The sequence below is a fragment of the Lichenostomus cassidix genome, chromosome 5, assembly GCF_008360975.1.
Source record: "Lichenostomus cassidix isolate B80296 chromosome 5, HeHo_3.0, whole genome shotgun sequence".
NCBI lineage: Eukaryota > Metazoa > Chordata > Aves > Passeriformes > Meliphagidae > Lichenostomus > Lichenostomus cassidix.
This window is the reverse complement of record NC_139486.1, coordinates 24795718-24812275: the sequence shown is the minus strand read 5'-3', so window position 1 is coordinate 24812275 and position 16558 is coordinate 24795718. Positions and strand designations below refer to the sequence as shown.

At 34.9% G+C, this 16558-nt stretch overlaps 1 protein-coding gene across 2 annotated transcripts in view; it reads right to left on the bottom strand.

Annotated features, from left to right (window-relative positions):
- Window positions 1-16558, bottom strand: part of RALGAPA1 (Ral GTPase activating protein catalytic subunit alpha 1) — a 131537-nt gene that overhangs the window by 81102 nt on the left and 33877 nt on the right. The window contains exons 16-19 of one of the 2 annotated variants that reach the window (XM_085061879.1): window positions 15313-15474; window positions 10985-11125; window positions 3259-4830; window positions 1232-1356 (exon numbers count right to left, since the gene is read on the bottom strand). In XM_085061879.1, coding sequence (XP_084918005.1) covers window positions 1232-1356; window positions 3259-4830; window positions 10985-11125; window positions 15313-15474 — 2000 coding nt within the window. The remainder of the gene's footprint in view (window positions 1-1231; window positions 1357-3258; window positions 4831-10984; window positions 11126-15312; window positions 15475-16558) is intronic. The other variant, XM_085061880.1, reaches the window with a different exon arrangement.

Genomic DNA, 16558 nt, shown 5'->3' with positions numbered 1-16558 from the left:
ACTATTTACTCAAACTTATCTCAGCTCATTTCCGCTACCTAAGGAAAGTATCAATTCTCAAAACAAAGAGTAATCCCTCCCATTCTCTTTTCTTCTGGAGCCAGCTCTGATGATTTCTGTTTCATTAATCTGCAGACTAAGTTAACTTTTTTCATAGACTACAAGTTAGCATTTTGTCTTGTAACTCAAGACCTACTAACAAGACTACTTTGTGCCAACAATCAATTTTCATAAACATGAGTTCAATACAAAAGAGAAACACAAGTATACATATGGACAAACTATAGCTCCTCTCTTGCCATTTATAAAAGGGGACGATAAATAAACAATTTTTTAAAATAACTTTGAAGAATCTTCTTCTGTGTCTTATTATCACTATTATCACCAACTCCTTACTGACAACTTTCTATAGGAGCATGTCATACAGAAGCATGTCTTAAAATGACCTTAAAAACTTTTAAAAAAAAGAACTAAACACTTTTGAAACAGTCTTTAAATTGTTACCCGTTCTATCTTAATTTGCAACTTTTTTTTAGTATTTTCCCTTTTGTTACTACTTAAGAAGCACTTATCTCTTCCAATTGGTTGTCTCCTTCTGTAAGCATTCAACTGTAACCAGAAATTCTTGACTTAAAATTTATTAAAATTTCTTATTATGAATGCCATTCCAAATAATATGACACTTCTGGAAAAGTGAAGGAGGAAAGCATATGAAAGGTTGGTTCAATTAGCAGAGCACTGTTTACAAGAAATTTTTCAACTCTTGGAAGTGAAATAAGAAAATAAGGGGAAAATACATATATTTGAGTAGTTTTGTAGTCTGTTGCATTGACTACACCTGTAGAGAACAGTACTGTACTACAGCATGGTACTCAATTACATACCACACCGAGGCCTGCAAATTTACATTTAACTAGTATTCTGAAAGTGCCTATGTACAGCACTCTTTTCAGGTGCAATTAAGGCTGTTTAATTCAATGAGACAATTCACCTGACAGTAACTTCTGCATTTGTCATTCTTCCATGATGAAGATTTAATAGATAAGAAAACACAAATGGTATAAAATGGCATGAATCTATGCTAAAGGCAATGAATAATTACGCAATATTCTTAATTCTGATTCATAAAAGCCAGAGAAATACTTCAAGTGAACTGATTTATCACGCCACTGACAAGTTTACACATATATGGAGACTTAAGTATTAAAATGTAGCAAGTTTAAAGGCTTACCAGTGCATTACCACTGCGGAGTCTCTCAGCTATAAATTCATCCATGAGGTCAGGAACATTTGTATTGCTACTGCAAATATCACTATCAATAGGGTGCAGCTTTTGACTCACGTCCTCTCTATTAGCTAAAAGCAAATGAACAAACATTTATAGTAAAGAACACATCAAGACATTTTCAAAACAAAATGTAACAAATGAAAAAACCTGCTTATTAACAGAAATTTAAAAATCATAATTGCCAAACATGCATTTTAAGTATGTCCCTCTTTTAAAGCAGATTCTACTTTCAGAATTAGTACGGCTTCTTCTTCCCACTAAGCAGGGGTTAGTTGATTTCCAATTCCACCTTTAAGAGCAGGAAGCTTATAGGTAAGCACTACTCAAAGTTGTTAATGCTTGCTTTAAGTATAAAGCATATGCTCTTCCTCCATATCACAAGTGACAAATTCTAAAAAAATTATGTGATCCCTTCAGGCTCCTTCTTCATTGCATTCCTAATGAAAAGCAATGTAGTGGAAAAGTAAACTCGGTTGTAATATATACTAATGACAAATGGCAATGTGGCACTGTATACCGTTAGTATAAATAATGCAAAGAAAATGTTACATATAAAATTACATGCTAGTACATGGAATGAAAGTTCTAATTCTAGATGATCAATGGTTATGAACAATTAATGAAGTTCACTCATTTATTAGTGTTATATTTTTGATATAACTATAGTGCTCACATTTAGCTGTGGCTGTTACACCTGATTTCATGATATTTGCTTTTAAAGTCTTCAAGTTATTCCAGTTCATGTCTCTTTATACAAATTTTTCCCTCAGTGTCATCTCTGATGAAACCACAGTGTAGTTTATTCTAGCAATGAGGCTCTGTTAAATGTTGGATTTTAAATAACAGGTACTTCTAAAATTGGTATTTCCTAGGTATCTCTTTTTCAGAAGTCTAGATTCTGAAGAGCAGCAAATAATTTTTGAGACCCATGACAGTACCGCTCTCAGCTGCTGTGCTTACAGAGACTGCCCTCAGGTGGCATTAACATCTCGATGCAGGATGCTTTGCAGAATCCTCTGTTAATCATGCCAGCATAACAATGGGGAAAAAAGAAAACCTGCATTACTGCTGAAAGTTAATTTATTGTCCATTTAAGGTTAAGTGAACTAAAACAACGAATATTAGCGTCACAGCCTTCTTCTTCAATCAGTCCACAGAGGTCTCACAGCAGGAGAAAGACTATCACAAGACCTTCATGAACATCCATGATTCCAAGAAAAAAAGAAAGCTATGGAAGATGTTGCCAATATGTAACTACAGCCATTTTGATGAATGAACGTAGGAAGGCCTATGACATATTTTGAAGAAGACTCAAACAAAACCTTTTTATTAGACTCGGAGAACTGTTGTAATGATATCATTCCAGTAATAGCAGATTGCTGCTTCGGACTATTTTTTGTAAAGTATCTAAAATGACCTCCAAATGTAAATTTGAGGGGCTTTTTTTGTTTTTGTTTTGGAGGAGGAAAAGGAGGAAGAGGATGAGGAGGAAGAAGAAAACACACTAAATGAACCAGAAATACAATTAGTTCAACCTAGCTAGTCAGGAGCCAGGTCCTTCTGACAAAAAAAACTACACTCAGAGTGGAATAACACATTCTGATAAAATATGCAATGCCAATCATTCAGTAGGCTTAATTTGAAGGCTCTGCATGGTAGATGAAAATTCAAAAGACTCAAGGCTTAATCCTTTATTAGGTCATTTACTGTCTCTTCCTCTTCCCTAACCTGATGATCTTCAGCAGCAAAGAGGTTCAACTAAATATCTTGAAAAGAAAAATTAGTAATTTAAAGTATGTAAATGTAACTTATGCTGGGAGAAAAATCAGCTGGCTATAGGCGCATGCATAACCAAACAGGGAAAGCAGTGATCATCCCAAAGCCTTTTGATTCAGAGCTTGCTTCAGTTGCATTAAGCCAAACTGGTGTTGCCTTTCTCCTTTTGCGCTCTGCACACTGTTAGTGCTCACCTGCAGCTTTCCTTCCAAAATAGCCCATTACATGACTGTACAGATCCCTCAGTGGAGCCTCTGCTGGCATTCTGTTCTGCCTCTGTGGGGAAACATTTGCCTTCGGCTTCGAAAGAGCATGTACAACAGTTTTATAAACACCACCCAGGGAGCCCTGCTGTTGTGCCGACTCCTGACCTGGTGCTCTAAAGGCACTACGATATTGGAACTGACTAACTGCAATACCTTCTTTCTGCAACACAGCTGCTTGAGTTTCTGGAGATTCCTTAACTTGCTTGCTGCTGGCAGAAGCAGCATTGATTGCATCTAGATGTCTATACATTCCAGGTCTAACCAGCTCTGTGGTAGCTGATGAGCTAGTGCTTGCATTGGTACTGCTGCTGCTGCTGCCACTACTACTACTACTGAAGCCACCAAGTTTACGAAGTCTTGCTTTCCAAGCAGCCTCTTTGTTCTCAAGAGGATTGTAAAACTGAACAGATTCTGTAGATGGCCTAAAAGTAACATGAACGCTGTTTCTTTTTTTAGTTGTTATTTTCATGATTTTGGCCCTATGTGTTACGGTTTCAGATATACTTCTTTTAGCTGGTGCCAGTTTGCTTGTGCCTGTGATGTGAGGCATTTGAGGATCAACTTGTGCTTTAGGCAGAATTTTCTTTGCATGGACAATACGCGAGTTGGTCGCTTTTTCATTAAACTGGGCACTTTTATGCTTTTCAGCTACTGCTGCTTCCGTAACTAAATCTACATCAGCTTCAGTGGCTGCTTGCCTGTATAGATATCTCTTCCCTTCTTTGTTGCTAGGACTACTTGACCCATGATCAAACATTCTTTCATACTGTTTATCAATATCTAACTGTCTGGCTTTATTGAGTGCTTGATTTCTTGTAAAAAAGTCTACTTGAGTAGGTGCAATATTACTTATAAAGCCACTTGGGTTTTGTTCTAGGTGCAGCTCTGTGTTATCAGCTCTTTCTGTAACAGTGATGCTAGTTGTGCATTGACCAGTCTGATCTCTATTTTCTAATCCATCCAGTGGTAATCTATCGTTCCTACTTACTGATGCATCAACTTCATGAGCAGAAGCCTCACATTTATCTATCTCAAAGTTACCGCAAAGTTCTTCTTTTTCTTTATTGAGATATTCTCTCAGAGAGGAAAGGAGATCATCTTCACCTTCAAGGTCAACATATTGGCTTTGTTCAAAGGCAGTGTTTGCAAATTCTACCGGCCCTATTAAATGACAAAGATGGTCATAAATACTATCCCCAACTTCCAAGGAGGACTCTCTGCTATTTGTATCAGTGATATGGCTTTCAGTGGATCTATGCATTGAAGAGGTCTCAGTGGAACTCTGTAAGCTTGGAGCATGATGGGATGAACTGTCAATGACAGGAACTGCACCTTTGGCTCGTTCAACTGTGAATGGTTCCAGGATGTCAGAGGTGCTGCTGCTTCGTGGCAGTGGCTGTTCCTCATTTAATGCACCGAAAACTTCACTTGGAGCATCCTCACTCTGAGAAAAATGTCTGACTCGAGGTGGACGTGGAAGAATTTGAGCATCGTCAATGTCTGTAGGAAAAAGGTATATGTAACATGCACAAACATTTACATCTAAAGACAATATATATTTACCACTACATCCTAATTATGTGACTCTAAAAGCCAGAAAAGTCCAGAGCCTTGTTTTCTTAGGTACAACAAAAATACTTTTTCCAAGACTAGAGTGTTAAAAACACACGCACATAATATCCAGTACAGAATGTAATATAAATGAGTTAGACCATCAGAACACAGTTTTTAATGTTAACATGCATGAGAACAAACAGTGAGGTCATGGAACATTTGGAAATACAGTTAAAGCTAGAGCTGTGCCAATAAGTTCAATATTCAACCAATAGTATTCCAGCTAGCTTGTTCAGGAAATGGTTACTGGAATATAAATTAGCTTAACAATAGTACTCCCTTTATGGAATTTACATCTTCGGAAAAATGGGCAACTCCAAAGAGAACAAGCATATTTTTTAGAAAAAAAGGGTCATCTACTGAAGTAACAAACCATTAATAATAAAAAAATGTATCTATATAAATTACTGAGATATCAGAAAGAATACTATCATAAGTATTATGGGATATTTAATATAGTGTGTACCTTAAGACAAAATCTTTTAAAATGACAAGGAAGAGCTGACTCTACAGAAAAGATGACTATACATAATGGACAATTAAAAAATATACTCTTTTCCCCTAGAAGGATGTTTTGTCTCTCATCTTCAAAATATGAAACTAATTACTTAGTAAAGGCTTACCTCCCCCTCTTCTTCCAGTTTTACTCTGTCAAATGTAACATTTATGAGAATTACAGAATTAAGGACTCTGATATCAAAAAACATCCTGCAGCCTCACAAAAGTTAACATCAGAGTAAACCCACTTTTTTTAATGAAAAGACCAGAACATTGGTTATGACCATTTAAATTAGTGATTCCTTATCTCTGTTGAGACTCTTAATATGTTAGTGTCAGTACAAATCATAGTCAACTGTAATGAAAGCTGCAGTTCTAACGAGGATCACCTAAGAATTGTACAGAAATATCTCCAGCTCATTTCACATCATCCACAAAAACAAAGACCCTTCATGCATCTCTTCAGATTTCTTACTATGTTATAGGAATACTATATACGATCAAATCACCAGTATAGGCAAACTTAGTATCCCTTACAGACAACTCAACTAACTGCAAGAATTCGTGCTATCCCTTGCAGTCCTTTTGTGAGATAAGCACTTAAACAGCAAGGTAAAACCACTTTACTCAATTTTCTGTTGGTTTCTTTTTGACAGAATCCTTTATTCCCCAGATTAATTTTTTACTACCTACTACTTGAAAAGTTGTAGAGATGCTTTCAAGATCAGTAGTAACAGTAAATAGCTCAAATGAACACCATAAAGAGTTATTTGCCACAATAAACAGACTTACCTTGTTGCTCTGTCTAGAGGGTTTAACTTCAGGACTGCAGTGGTGAATTTACTAAACACCAGAACAAAATTTAAGCCCCTTTCCCTTCCCTAACTTTGATGTGTTATAGCTAAAATAAAATAACTATGTATATATCTTAAAATGTTTCTATTATTACTAGACATTATAGATAAATATTACTAAATATTTCAAAATATTACTTTCTTGATCTCTACATATTTCAGTAATATTGTATATTGATAACCTGAAGTCCCCTTAAAACCTGTTTTGACCTGCTTGCATTTTTCTGAGAATGTTAGAGCTCGAGCTGCATTTTCTCATATTCCACTTCTGAACAAAGCATATAAACCATAGGAACGAGATATGTCTGTACTTAACTAAACACATGTTCCAAGAAGATGAAAAGTGGTATGTCCATGCTCAATTTTTCAAAGAAGTGAAAATTTGAAAGTAAAAGTTTGACCTCATACAAAGTTTACTGCACTGTAAAGAAGCTATTAGACAGGAAATTGAGAGATCTATATTGAAAAAAGAGAACAGACACACTATCTCAGAAAATAAGCATGAACTGAAAAATCATCAAATACCACACAATCTATTATTCTTTTTCTCTTCAGATTTGATAAGCAAATCTCCCATCATTGTTCTTGTTCAACTTATTACGAACTACATGAATTAACGCTCTCTGAAAGGAATGGTGTCTAGTTGGAACTGTTATTTCAAACTCCCTTTTGACTTAGGCAGAGATTAACAGAGGTTATGCTAACATAGTCTCAAGCTGTTTCTTACAGCTGCAAAGAAAGGACCGCAGGATTCAGTCAAACATACACATGATGTTATATATGAGATTAATATATGCAACTATCATACAGTGATGTAATCTTGAGCTCTCAGTATGCATTTTTCATACCTATTATAAACTCAACCTGACCTAAAGCAGCAGCCTAGGAATTGCATACTGCATGCATGCAGTGATCGTGACCTCAGATGTTAAAAACAATTGGACAGAGAACTCAAAATGCACACAAAGCAGCTCCACACATTGAAATAAATCCAGCTAGATTTATTTCAATGTTGATCCAGAATTAATTTTAGGTGCTCACATATTCATGACAAGCACATACAAGTACACATCTTCAAACAAACACGTGCTTGTACCAATAAAGATTTCTTTTTTCTAGAACAGGAAGAAACTAAGGAAATAAAAAATGTTATTGCAATACCGGCACTGAAAACACAGACAATATTTAAAAACCCAAACAAACTGCTCCTTCACAACCAGGGCTCACCCTTGCACGCAGGTACACACTCAGACTGGGACACCATAAACTCCCGAGGACTTTCTAAATTGCAACTCTGTACCAGCAGGTTGACACTGTGGATCTGACCCTGCACACCCTTACAAGGAACGCTGCCCTGGCTCATCATATGGTACAGTAAGGAAAAGATTGAAATTGGTGCAGCTGGCCACAATTTTCCTAAATCAACCTTGCCTCTGCTTTTGCTGCTAGAAGGCAGAAAGAGAAGGTTGCTTTTCAACATCAAGCATGTGGTAGATATGCTACAACACAAACTTATAGAGAGACACATTCTGACCAAGAACGCTGGGACAGGTTTATATTTCAACATGGAAAGTGAGTTCAGGAAGCAGAGAACAAATAACATGTTTTGCTTCTCAGATTTCAATAGTTTGTTGGTTTTCTAAAAAAGAGCACATGCATTCTGTGAGTTTCTGGGATTACAGAGTAATTACAGCCATATTAACATTACAATTATGATTTCTTTATATTTCATCTTAATGATTACTTACTGATTTGGGAGCAAGGTTGTAAAGACATAATATGCATCTCCCTTTCATGTTAATACTTTTTTGACTCTTTTAGTGCCAGTGGATAAGGAAAAATCTCCCACCTGCAATTAACTAGTTTGCTCACTGCTTCTAGGAATCTTGCCTACATGGCACTGACACAGTTTCACAAGTGGTCTTGTATCTGAAAATCTCCAACAGTTCCATAATGAATGGCCATTTTGCTAATTATCTTGTAAATGTGTAAGACTGGATCTCCTACGATTCTGACAGGCTAAAGGAAAGTTCTTTTCAGAAATACTGCAGATTTGCAATAAATATACTACACCAAATCACTACACTAACTAAACATCTTGAAGTGTACATCGCTTCCACTTTCTGTATCCTATTTGAAAAATTGCAAATATTCTGCACATGGAAATATAGCATAACAGAAACTACATGAAGGAATTACAACATTAGGAAAAGCATCCTCTATTATCTAGTTGACTGGATGTCAATATTGAACTTTTGCAATATATTTTATCAATCTACTGATTGATCTTCAAGCAGAAACAATATATCTCACAAATTATAGTCAGATTTTCTGCCTCACTCTTGAAAATTAATATACGGTACATAAGGTAAAAGTTTGGTCATAAACACTTTCTATTAGACTACCTGTCCAGATTCACCAGTGTTCAGTGGGTCCACCTTTCAATGATAAGTTTCACAGCTAAAAAGAAGCTGAATATTACTTCCAAAAACTTAATATTAGGCATCCTATTATTCTGGAATGTCCTCTCCTTCAAATTGTATTGCATCGTAAAGTCATTTTGGGTAACAGGGATATTAATATAATCCTGTAGTAAGATGGAGGTCTGTCAAAGCTAGCTAAACATCATTAATTATCTAGAATACACTTATGATAGAAACAATTTGATTACTTCCCAAATTACACGCTGTATATCTGGAAACAGAAGGCTTTCAGAAAACAATATATTTAATACAAGAAGAAAAGGCAAGGAAAATGATAAAGCTTCATGTTCAAAAAAAAAACCGGAAGAAAGAGCACAATTGAAAAATGCACAAAATTAAAAGAGCAAAGTGCACTCTGATCCAGTGGACACTGTTTCCCTTTCTCTGCTATCCCCATCACCTGCTATTCCCCACCAACACTCTAACAGCTGGCTTTTCTTTACTAGAGCTTTCTAGTTTTCTGGCAATGTTAAAGATTCCTGGGCACATCATGGAGCTGCTGCAACACCCATCTGTTGAGAAGACACCAAAACCAGGAAGGGCTTAGGACTTTTTCTGTGTTAGAAGTTCAAAGGTCTGTAACATCACTTTCATAATTACATTGATCATGCAGTTTTTGTATTGGGTAAATATCAACATAAAGATATTAGTAAGAGAACCATAAGATTTGGGACTCATTAGAAGTAATATGCAAGCCAGGACTTTTCAGAAATATGGATGATAAAATTGACTACAAAAGCACTTTCTCCTTCTTTAAGAAAGGATAATTAAGTATCAGCAATTATGTGATCACATAATAGTTCACTGTGAAAGCTCATAACCGTTCTGCAGGTGTTCTTAAGGTCTTCATTAAGCATTGACTATTTCCAACAATGCTATGTCCAGGTAAGATCCATTTTCTAATAGGTTGTTCATCTCTAAAGAATCTACATCTCTAAAAAACTCCATCTTCTAAGTTGTAATAATTTGCATCCCAGAAGAGATACTCTTTGCACTCATACTTTTATTAATTTATTACATATAATTTGTGTTTGTGGTGTCAAGAATTACATTCAAATACTTTGTAATTGTTCATTGTCTAAGTCTGGTCTCTCTGGACTAGGTTTTTTGAACTCTTCTGATTCTCCATTAATGTTTTCAGACTGCATACCACGGCACCAAGTTTCTGTTTCACAACAAGAATTTTGTGACACATGACAAAATACAATTATGAAGTTACAGTTCTTGGTACTTTTCAGGTAACAAGGGCAGGCAAAGGAGACAGAAAAGAAAAAAAGTCTTTCATAAAAACATTACTGCCATTAAGTCCTTGTATTTTTACGTCATTTTGACTATATATATAGCCCTCCCACTGTGCTTTCTTTTTTTTTTCCAGTCATTGATACAAAGGCATAACGACTGCCAGCCTTAACACAATACTAATTTATACCAATGTAATATCTGCAAAAATTACATTATCTGAAAACATGCATTTTTAAAGTATGTGCTAATTCTAATTGTTGAACCTATTTGTTCAGAGAAAAGTATCCAAAATAAGCTACCATCCAACTTTTAGCCAACCACCCTTCTGGACCAAATAGAATGTTGAAGAAAACTACAGTTCTGAAAAATGGATCATTTGGAAAAGAACACCAAACATCACACCTGAGAATTTCAAATTACAGATCTTTTAAATGTTTTTATATATTAATGAAAAACAGTCATACTCTAAAGCATATTATATGATACCATAGTCTTTTTTCATGGGAGCTAAAGTGTATCCTCATGGTTGTTCACACAATGTCTGTGACACTGAATTAAAAAATTTACACAGAAAGATGTAAATGGCAAATTAAAGTAAAATTAAGCTCTTCCTTTCCCTCCCTCACTCATCAAAAATAAAAATTTTAGATTAGTTGTACCCTCTGGTAGACAGATATTATATTGCTGCTCACCAATAAATTGGAAAAGCAAAGAGATTTCTCAAATTTTCTCTTTTATGATCATAAACATTGGCACAGCACTAACTTCTAACAGTTCCAGAATGAATTGTAAAATAGCATGGTATCTTACAAAACTCAAAATATCAATTCTTAATCTCTTCCCCTCTCCCACCATCCCCAAAGTATTTTTACTTTGAAAAATTTAATGATTTAGCAGAATTTGAAAGCAGAAGGTTTAAAAAAGTGATAAAGGGGGTGCAGAAATTAGCAGAGGTGGCACTACCTGAAAGCTCATCAGAAAGGGGAGTGAGAACAATATCAGGCAAGAAGGGTTTGGAAGTATGGATCAGAACAGGAGCACTTTTAGCACTGCGTATATAGGCCGATGGCAGAGCACATTCACCAATGGATCGGCTTCTCATGGCTTTAAAAAGGAAAAGAAAGAAGTGGGGAAGGAAAAAAGAAGAGTGACTATAATGAAAGGCTTGTGTCACAGAAAAAGCAGCAACAGAGAAAACAAAGATAAAAAGGAAGAAAATTCAAAAATTAAAACTTTTCAGCACGGCAGATATTGGCAGAGCTGTAAGAAAGAAAAAAAATCAGTGGACACATAAGACATTCTGAGTTTTCAACTTTTATGTAAAGCAGAAACAATGCCTTTATCATGACAATTACAGAGATTTTGCATTTGAAATCAAGAAGCTAATTAACACATTTTCCCACTGCATCAGGGGTTGAAAAATCAAAGTTAAAGTTACTCCACAAGCATTCTGAAATTGAATTTTTTTTTAACAGAAAAAGTAACTTGCACTACACTTACATTTTTCTAGTTTCATTTGATTTTATCCTGAAAATGCATCTTTGTATTATACATATACCCATACTCTTGAATTCATGTTCTCCAAAAAAGATTCAAAATTGTAAGGAAAAAATCATCAGTTCTGTGTGGAGAAATTTGCAATAAAGCTTCTAACAGTTCCACATTAAAAATGAAATGACTGAAGTGAAATGGTTTGACAGTGAAAAGCACTAAATTGTTTTATCCATGAGGTCTGGCTTTTAATTGATAAATCTTGCTAAACCAATGTTAATTCACCTTTTCATATCTCACATTCTGCCAACAGTCCTACAGAATACAAAACTTACATAAGAACTGCGGTATTACAACCAAGGTTACATGTGCAGCTTTTCTAAGAGATTTAAATGAATCTTTGACATTTGTTTTTCCTTGTCAGAGTAAGACATAGCAAGAACTAATACTGCATTTAACCTCAACGTACACTGGAAGTTCTTCAAATGTAGTATTTGTTGTTTCAAGCAGCTTCCTTTCAAACTATTGTAAATTTGCTAGCTTGTTTTATTATTGCTGATAAAATTCTTTAAGGAAATTTCAGTGTATCTTACATAAATATTGTCAGTGCAACACTTAATCAGTCTAAACTTTTCTCTCTATATATATTCTTTCAAAACAGTGCTCCTGATCTGCATGGGAGATGTATGAATCAAATGTACATGAATGGAGTGCAGTGAAAGTTGAGCACATCACACTTCTAAACCAGGTTAAAGAATTGTTGCTAATAACAACATGCAGGTAACCTGGGTAGGTCACACAGAACAGAAAATATATTTGACAAATGCAGAACAACTTAGGTGGAGTCGTAAATTCAGTTTGAAAAAACAATTCAGAAAGACAGACCTTTTAAGACTGAAGCAATACTCTAGTAAAATTGGTAAGACAGAAACCATTTTTTTAAAAAAGGCAATTATGTGTAAGGCTTTAGTATCAGTTTGTTTAAGAGATACAGTAAAAAAACTCAGGATACAGTTATAGTTAGGTGCATTACAGTCATCACTGTTAATCTTACAATTAATGTAGGCAAGAGAAAAAAACCAAACTATATAGTAAATATTAAGGATCTTTTCCAGCCTACATGATTCTAAGTAAATCAAGCTTTTGATATTGGATACTGTGCTGTTTACAAATTTCAACATAAAGTTTTCCTTTTAATTTGACTGGATATTTTTCCACCATATTACATTCAATTAGATAGTTAAGTGGACGCAGACTTAGTATCAGAACATGGACTCGATATTTGATAGTTTATAACGTTCTACTACTGTCTATACAAAAGCAGAGCAATAGATAAGTAAATTCTTTCTGATACAATATTGTTATAGGACTAGAACCTACTGCCTAAGCCAAAACTTCTATATCTAACCTCACAGAAGATTTTTCAACCCATATGCATACTATATTTAAAGGCCCTTTCCAAAAATTACTTTACATAAGTTCAGGCTAAAAATGTACACACTGCATATCAAAGAAGCTTTTTATTTGAGCAGCATGCACACACACATATTTGGTGCAGCAATAAATGTGTGCTGGCATGATGATGGCTCAAAAAATAGAGGTACACAGATGTACACAAAAATGTGTACAACATAAAACAGATGAAAAAGAAACCCCAGCTTTTTCTTACCATAAAATATTCAACATGCACATCCCCCCAACTCAGATATTAAGAGTATATATTAGTCACAATCAAAGGGAACGCAGTACATATCAGATATTATGTAACATATTTAAAGTCTGACTCAATTTCAGATTTAGCTTGCAGACATAATGGTAAACTGGAGGAGAAGATCTGACCAGCAAAATGTTCTAGATTTTACTTATTGTGACTACTTTTTTATTATTTCGCCCTGAATTAATGGCACAGATTAAGAAGCAGCTGAACAGTTCTCTTTGCAGACCTGAGAGGCAATAACAAACAACTGTCTTCAGGCAGTTAAGATATATCTAGCATTTTGTAATATATTCCTCATTAACCTTCAGAAAAGCTGAAGAGTTTGGGATTCTGGTTCTGACAACTCTTTTTAAGATCACCGCCTTTTAAAATCATCCTAGCAATGCTGGGATGCTTGTCAACAGCTGGTATTCTACAGCATGAACAGAACTGAAATTTTACCTGGTTGCAGCAATGCAAATTTAGCTTATTAATACCAAATATGTTAGATAATTGGAGGAAAGGAACAAAACCATGGAAGCTAAAGTGCAGTGAAACTACAATCAGATTACTCTGCTGTTAACCAGGTTAATATATAGCTTGATTAGGATATATTCCAGTCATTTTAAGGCTAACATCATATAAATAGCCATCTTTCAAATTGCAGCAAAACAAAATCATTAATAAATTGACCAAACAACATAACCTTCGGACAGAGTATCTGAAATATTAACAATTTGTAAAGGAAAAATTTTAACATGAACTTTATCTTGTTAAGGCAATTAAGATTTAAAACAAACCCCCCATCACTGTTAATAACAAACTATCTACAGAGAAGCAGAAATTACATTTAAAGTATCTGTGATTCATGAGGAAAACAGGTGCTGTCAGCATGAGATACACAACAAGCTGTATAGCATTTGAATGTGCAAAAAAGACAGGAAATTTTGGAGTAGGGACTTAATTTTCTTTCATTTCCATATGCCTTACAGGACAATTAATTCTCCCACATCAACAAGAGCCTTAGGAGAGAAAAAAAATTTAAATGGAGAATTTTGAAGGATATTCAAATAAAAACTTGGTCTAAATAACCTCTGTGACTTAAAAAAATTAACTTAAAATGTTTTTGGAAAAGAACAAAAATGTCAATTTCTTGAAAGCTAGCACAATTATATATTCAACTGCCAATATGCATCCCCAATTTTAAAAACTGTAAGAATGTATCTATTTCCAAGAAGTATCAGTAAAGTAACAACACAAAGTGACCAAAGCCACTACTACTACAAAGACAGTAAAAAGTTAGAGATATTCTTTAAAAGGTTCTTCTTTTAAATACAAAATTAGAATCAGCTTAATTTTCCTTCACATAAGAAACAGCACTGAGATCATCAAGATGAGACAACAGAGTAAAGAAATTTGTAGTCCAGTTCCTGTTAACACAGTCTAAGAAAATCATATGAACATAAATGAGTCTTCTTTTGAGGAGTTCACCTAAAGCATTGTTCAGCATAACTCATTTATAACAAAGGGTATCTGCAAGTAATAAAATTCAGAAATAGGTGACTTCAGGAATGGAGAATTGCACACATCTGTGTCAATCTTTCATTATTGCAATTTTCAGATTATAGTAAAAGACAGCACATTTTATAAACTATGCACACTTACACGTATTTTCCCACTTCTCTTTGCACAGTTTCAAAGTTCTCAACCCATCTTGTGCAGTTTATGAAAACACACACTTAAGAAACCTTCTGTTACCCACCCATCCGCACCATTGCTCAAACCATTCCAGCTTTTTTCTCCTTCATATACACACAACAGTATTATTTTCCAATCCAGCTTAAGCATGTGATCAAACTCATTAAGAATTAATATATCACCTGCATTACTTTCATTTGCAGTAACTGTAATTCTAGTAACCACAAGCTATTCAGCTCCCCTCAAAACACATAAAGCTGCATAATTTACACATTTAACTAATGTGTAAATCATTACAGATAGTATACTTTTGTGGAAAGAAGCTATCCACATTGCTACAGAAGTCAGCTATTAATTCCTTACCCTTTCTCAAATGTCACTTTTATCAGCTCTTACAGATACTTACCAACTGTTTTCTGCCGTACTATACTTCTTGCCTTTTCTGTTCCTGGAGAGCCAGTGGTTGTAGCACTGCGCTGTCTCATTGGTGCTTGTCCAGGCTGATCACGGCTCCAGCCTCTAGAGAAGGACTTATCAACAGAAGACTTTGGGAATTCATGCCCAACTCCTGCAAAAATAAAATTGCAAATGTATTCACTTCTATTCTGGTATCACCAGATAATTGTCAGTGTGTTCTTTCAAACAACTTTAAAGCTGGATGGATTAAATTAAGTTACCAAAGCAAGCATGAATTCAAAAGCTCAGCCAGCATTAACACTGAGGGATACTCAAACTTTTTCAGAAGTGTTGGTAGTATTAAACTACTGTAATTTTCTTTTCTGAAAAAATGGAAGCATGTGAAATGTTTTTAGCAAAAAACAGCCTAGAGCAAAGTCCTCTTTAAGAGAGGGAATCCACATAGATTGCTTCTCACTGACAAACCATAAGATAGTACTAGGAAGCACCTTCCCTCAAGTTTCACTGGAGAAGCACAGTAATCAATCAGAGAGAGGTAAAAAGTAGACTAAAAATTACATGTTTTTACATCTTTATTACTCACTCTAAATATAATCCTGCTCTCACTATTCGATAACAATGCACTTTTTAAAGGAGAATATTATCATTATCCATTTTTTACAAAAGTGGGAATCAAATTATTTCAACTGGTCATGCACAGAAGGTCAGTCTCTGCACTGAGAAAAGAATCCAGGTTTTGCAACCTTCAATCCAGACCTCTGTCTAGGAGGAAAAACTTCCTGAGCCTTACTAATTCCAGAACTGTACAATTATAAGCAGCCACCTCCCCTCCCCATATTATGTCTTATAGACTATTTTCTTATTAGGAATCAGTTTAAAAACACTCATATGGATTATTAAAACTACACTTTCTCCTAAGTAATCCACAAAATCATCTTAACAAAACCTGTCTTTACTATGGGCTGGTGCTCAATTAGTACCAAACAAAACTATGTTCACCTTACATTTCATCTTTTAGCATTTCAGGGTCAATAGTCCAATTGTGCTTGAAATGGCTTGATTTTCACCAACTGAGTAGTCTTTGTTACTTTGAAGAAGTTATGACTGGGACTCAGCTATTTAATTGCTTTGATAAAATGAGAAAGGCTTAACCCACTACAGTGTAGCATTTTCGTTTAAACTCAACACACTTTTAAGAACTACATTCCAAATGTGCCCATTTGCAGAAATGAATC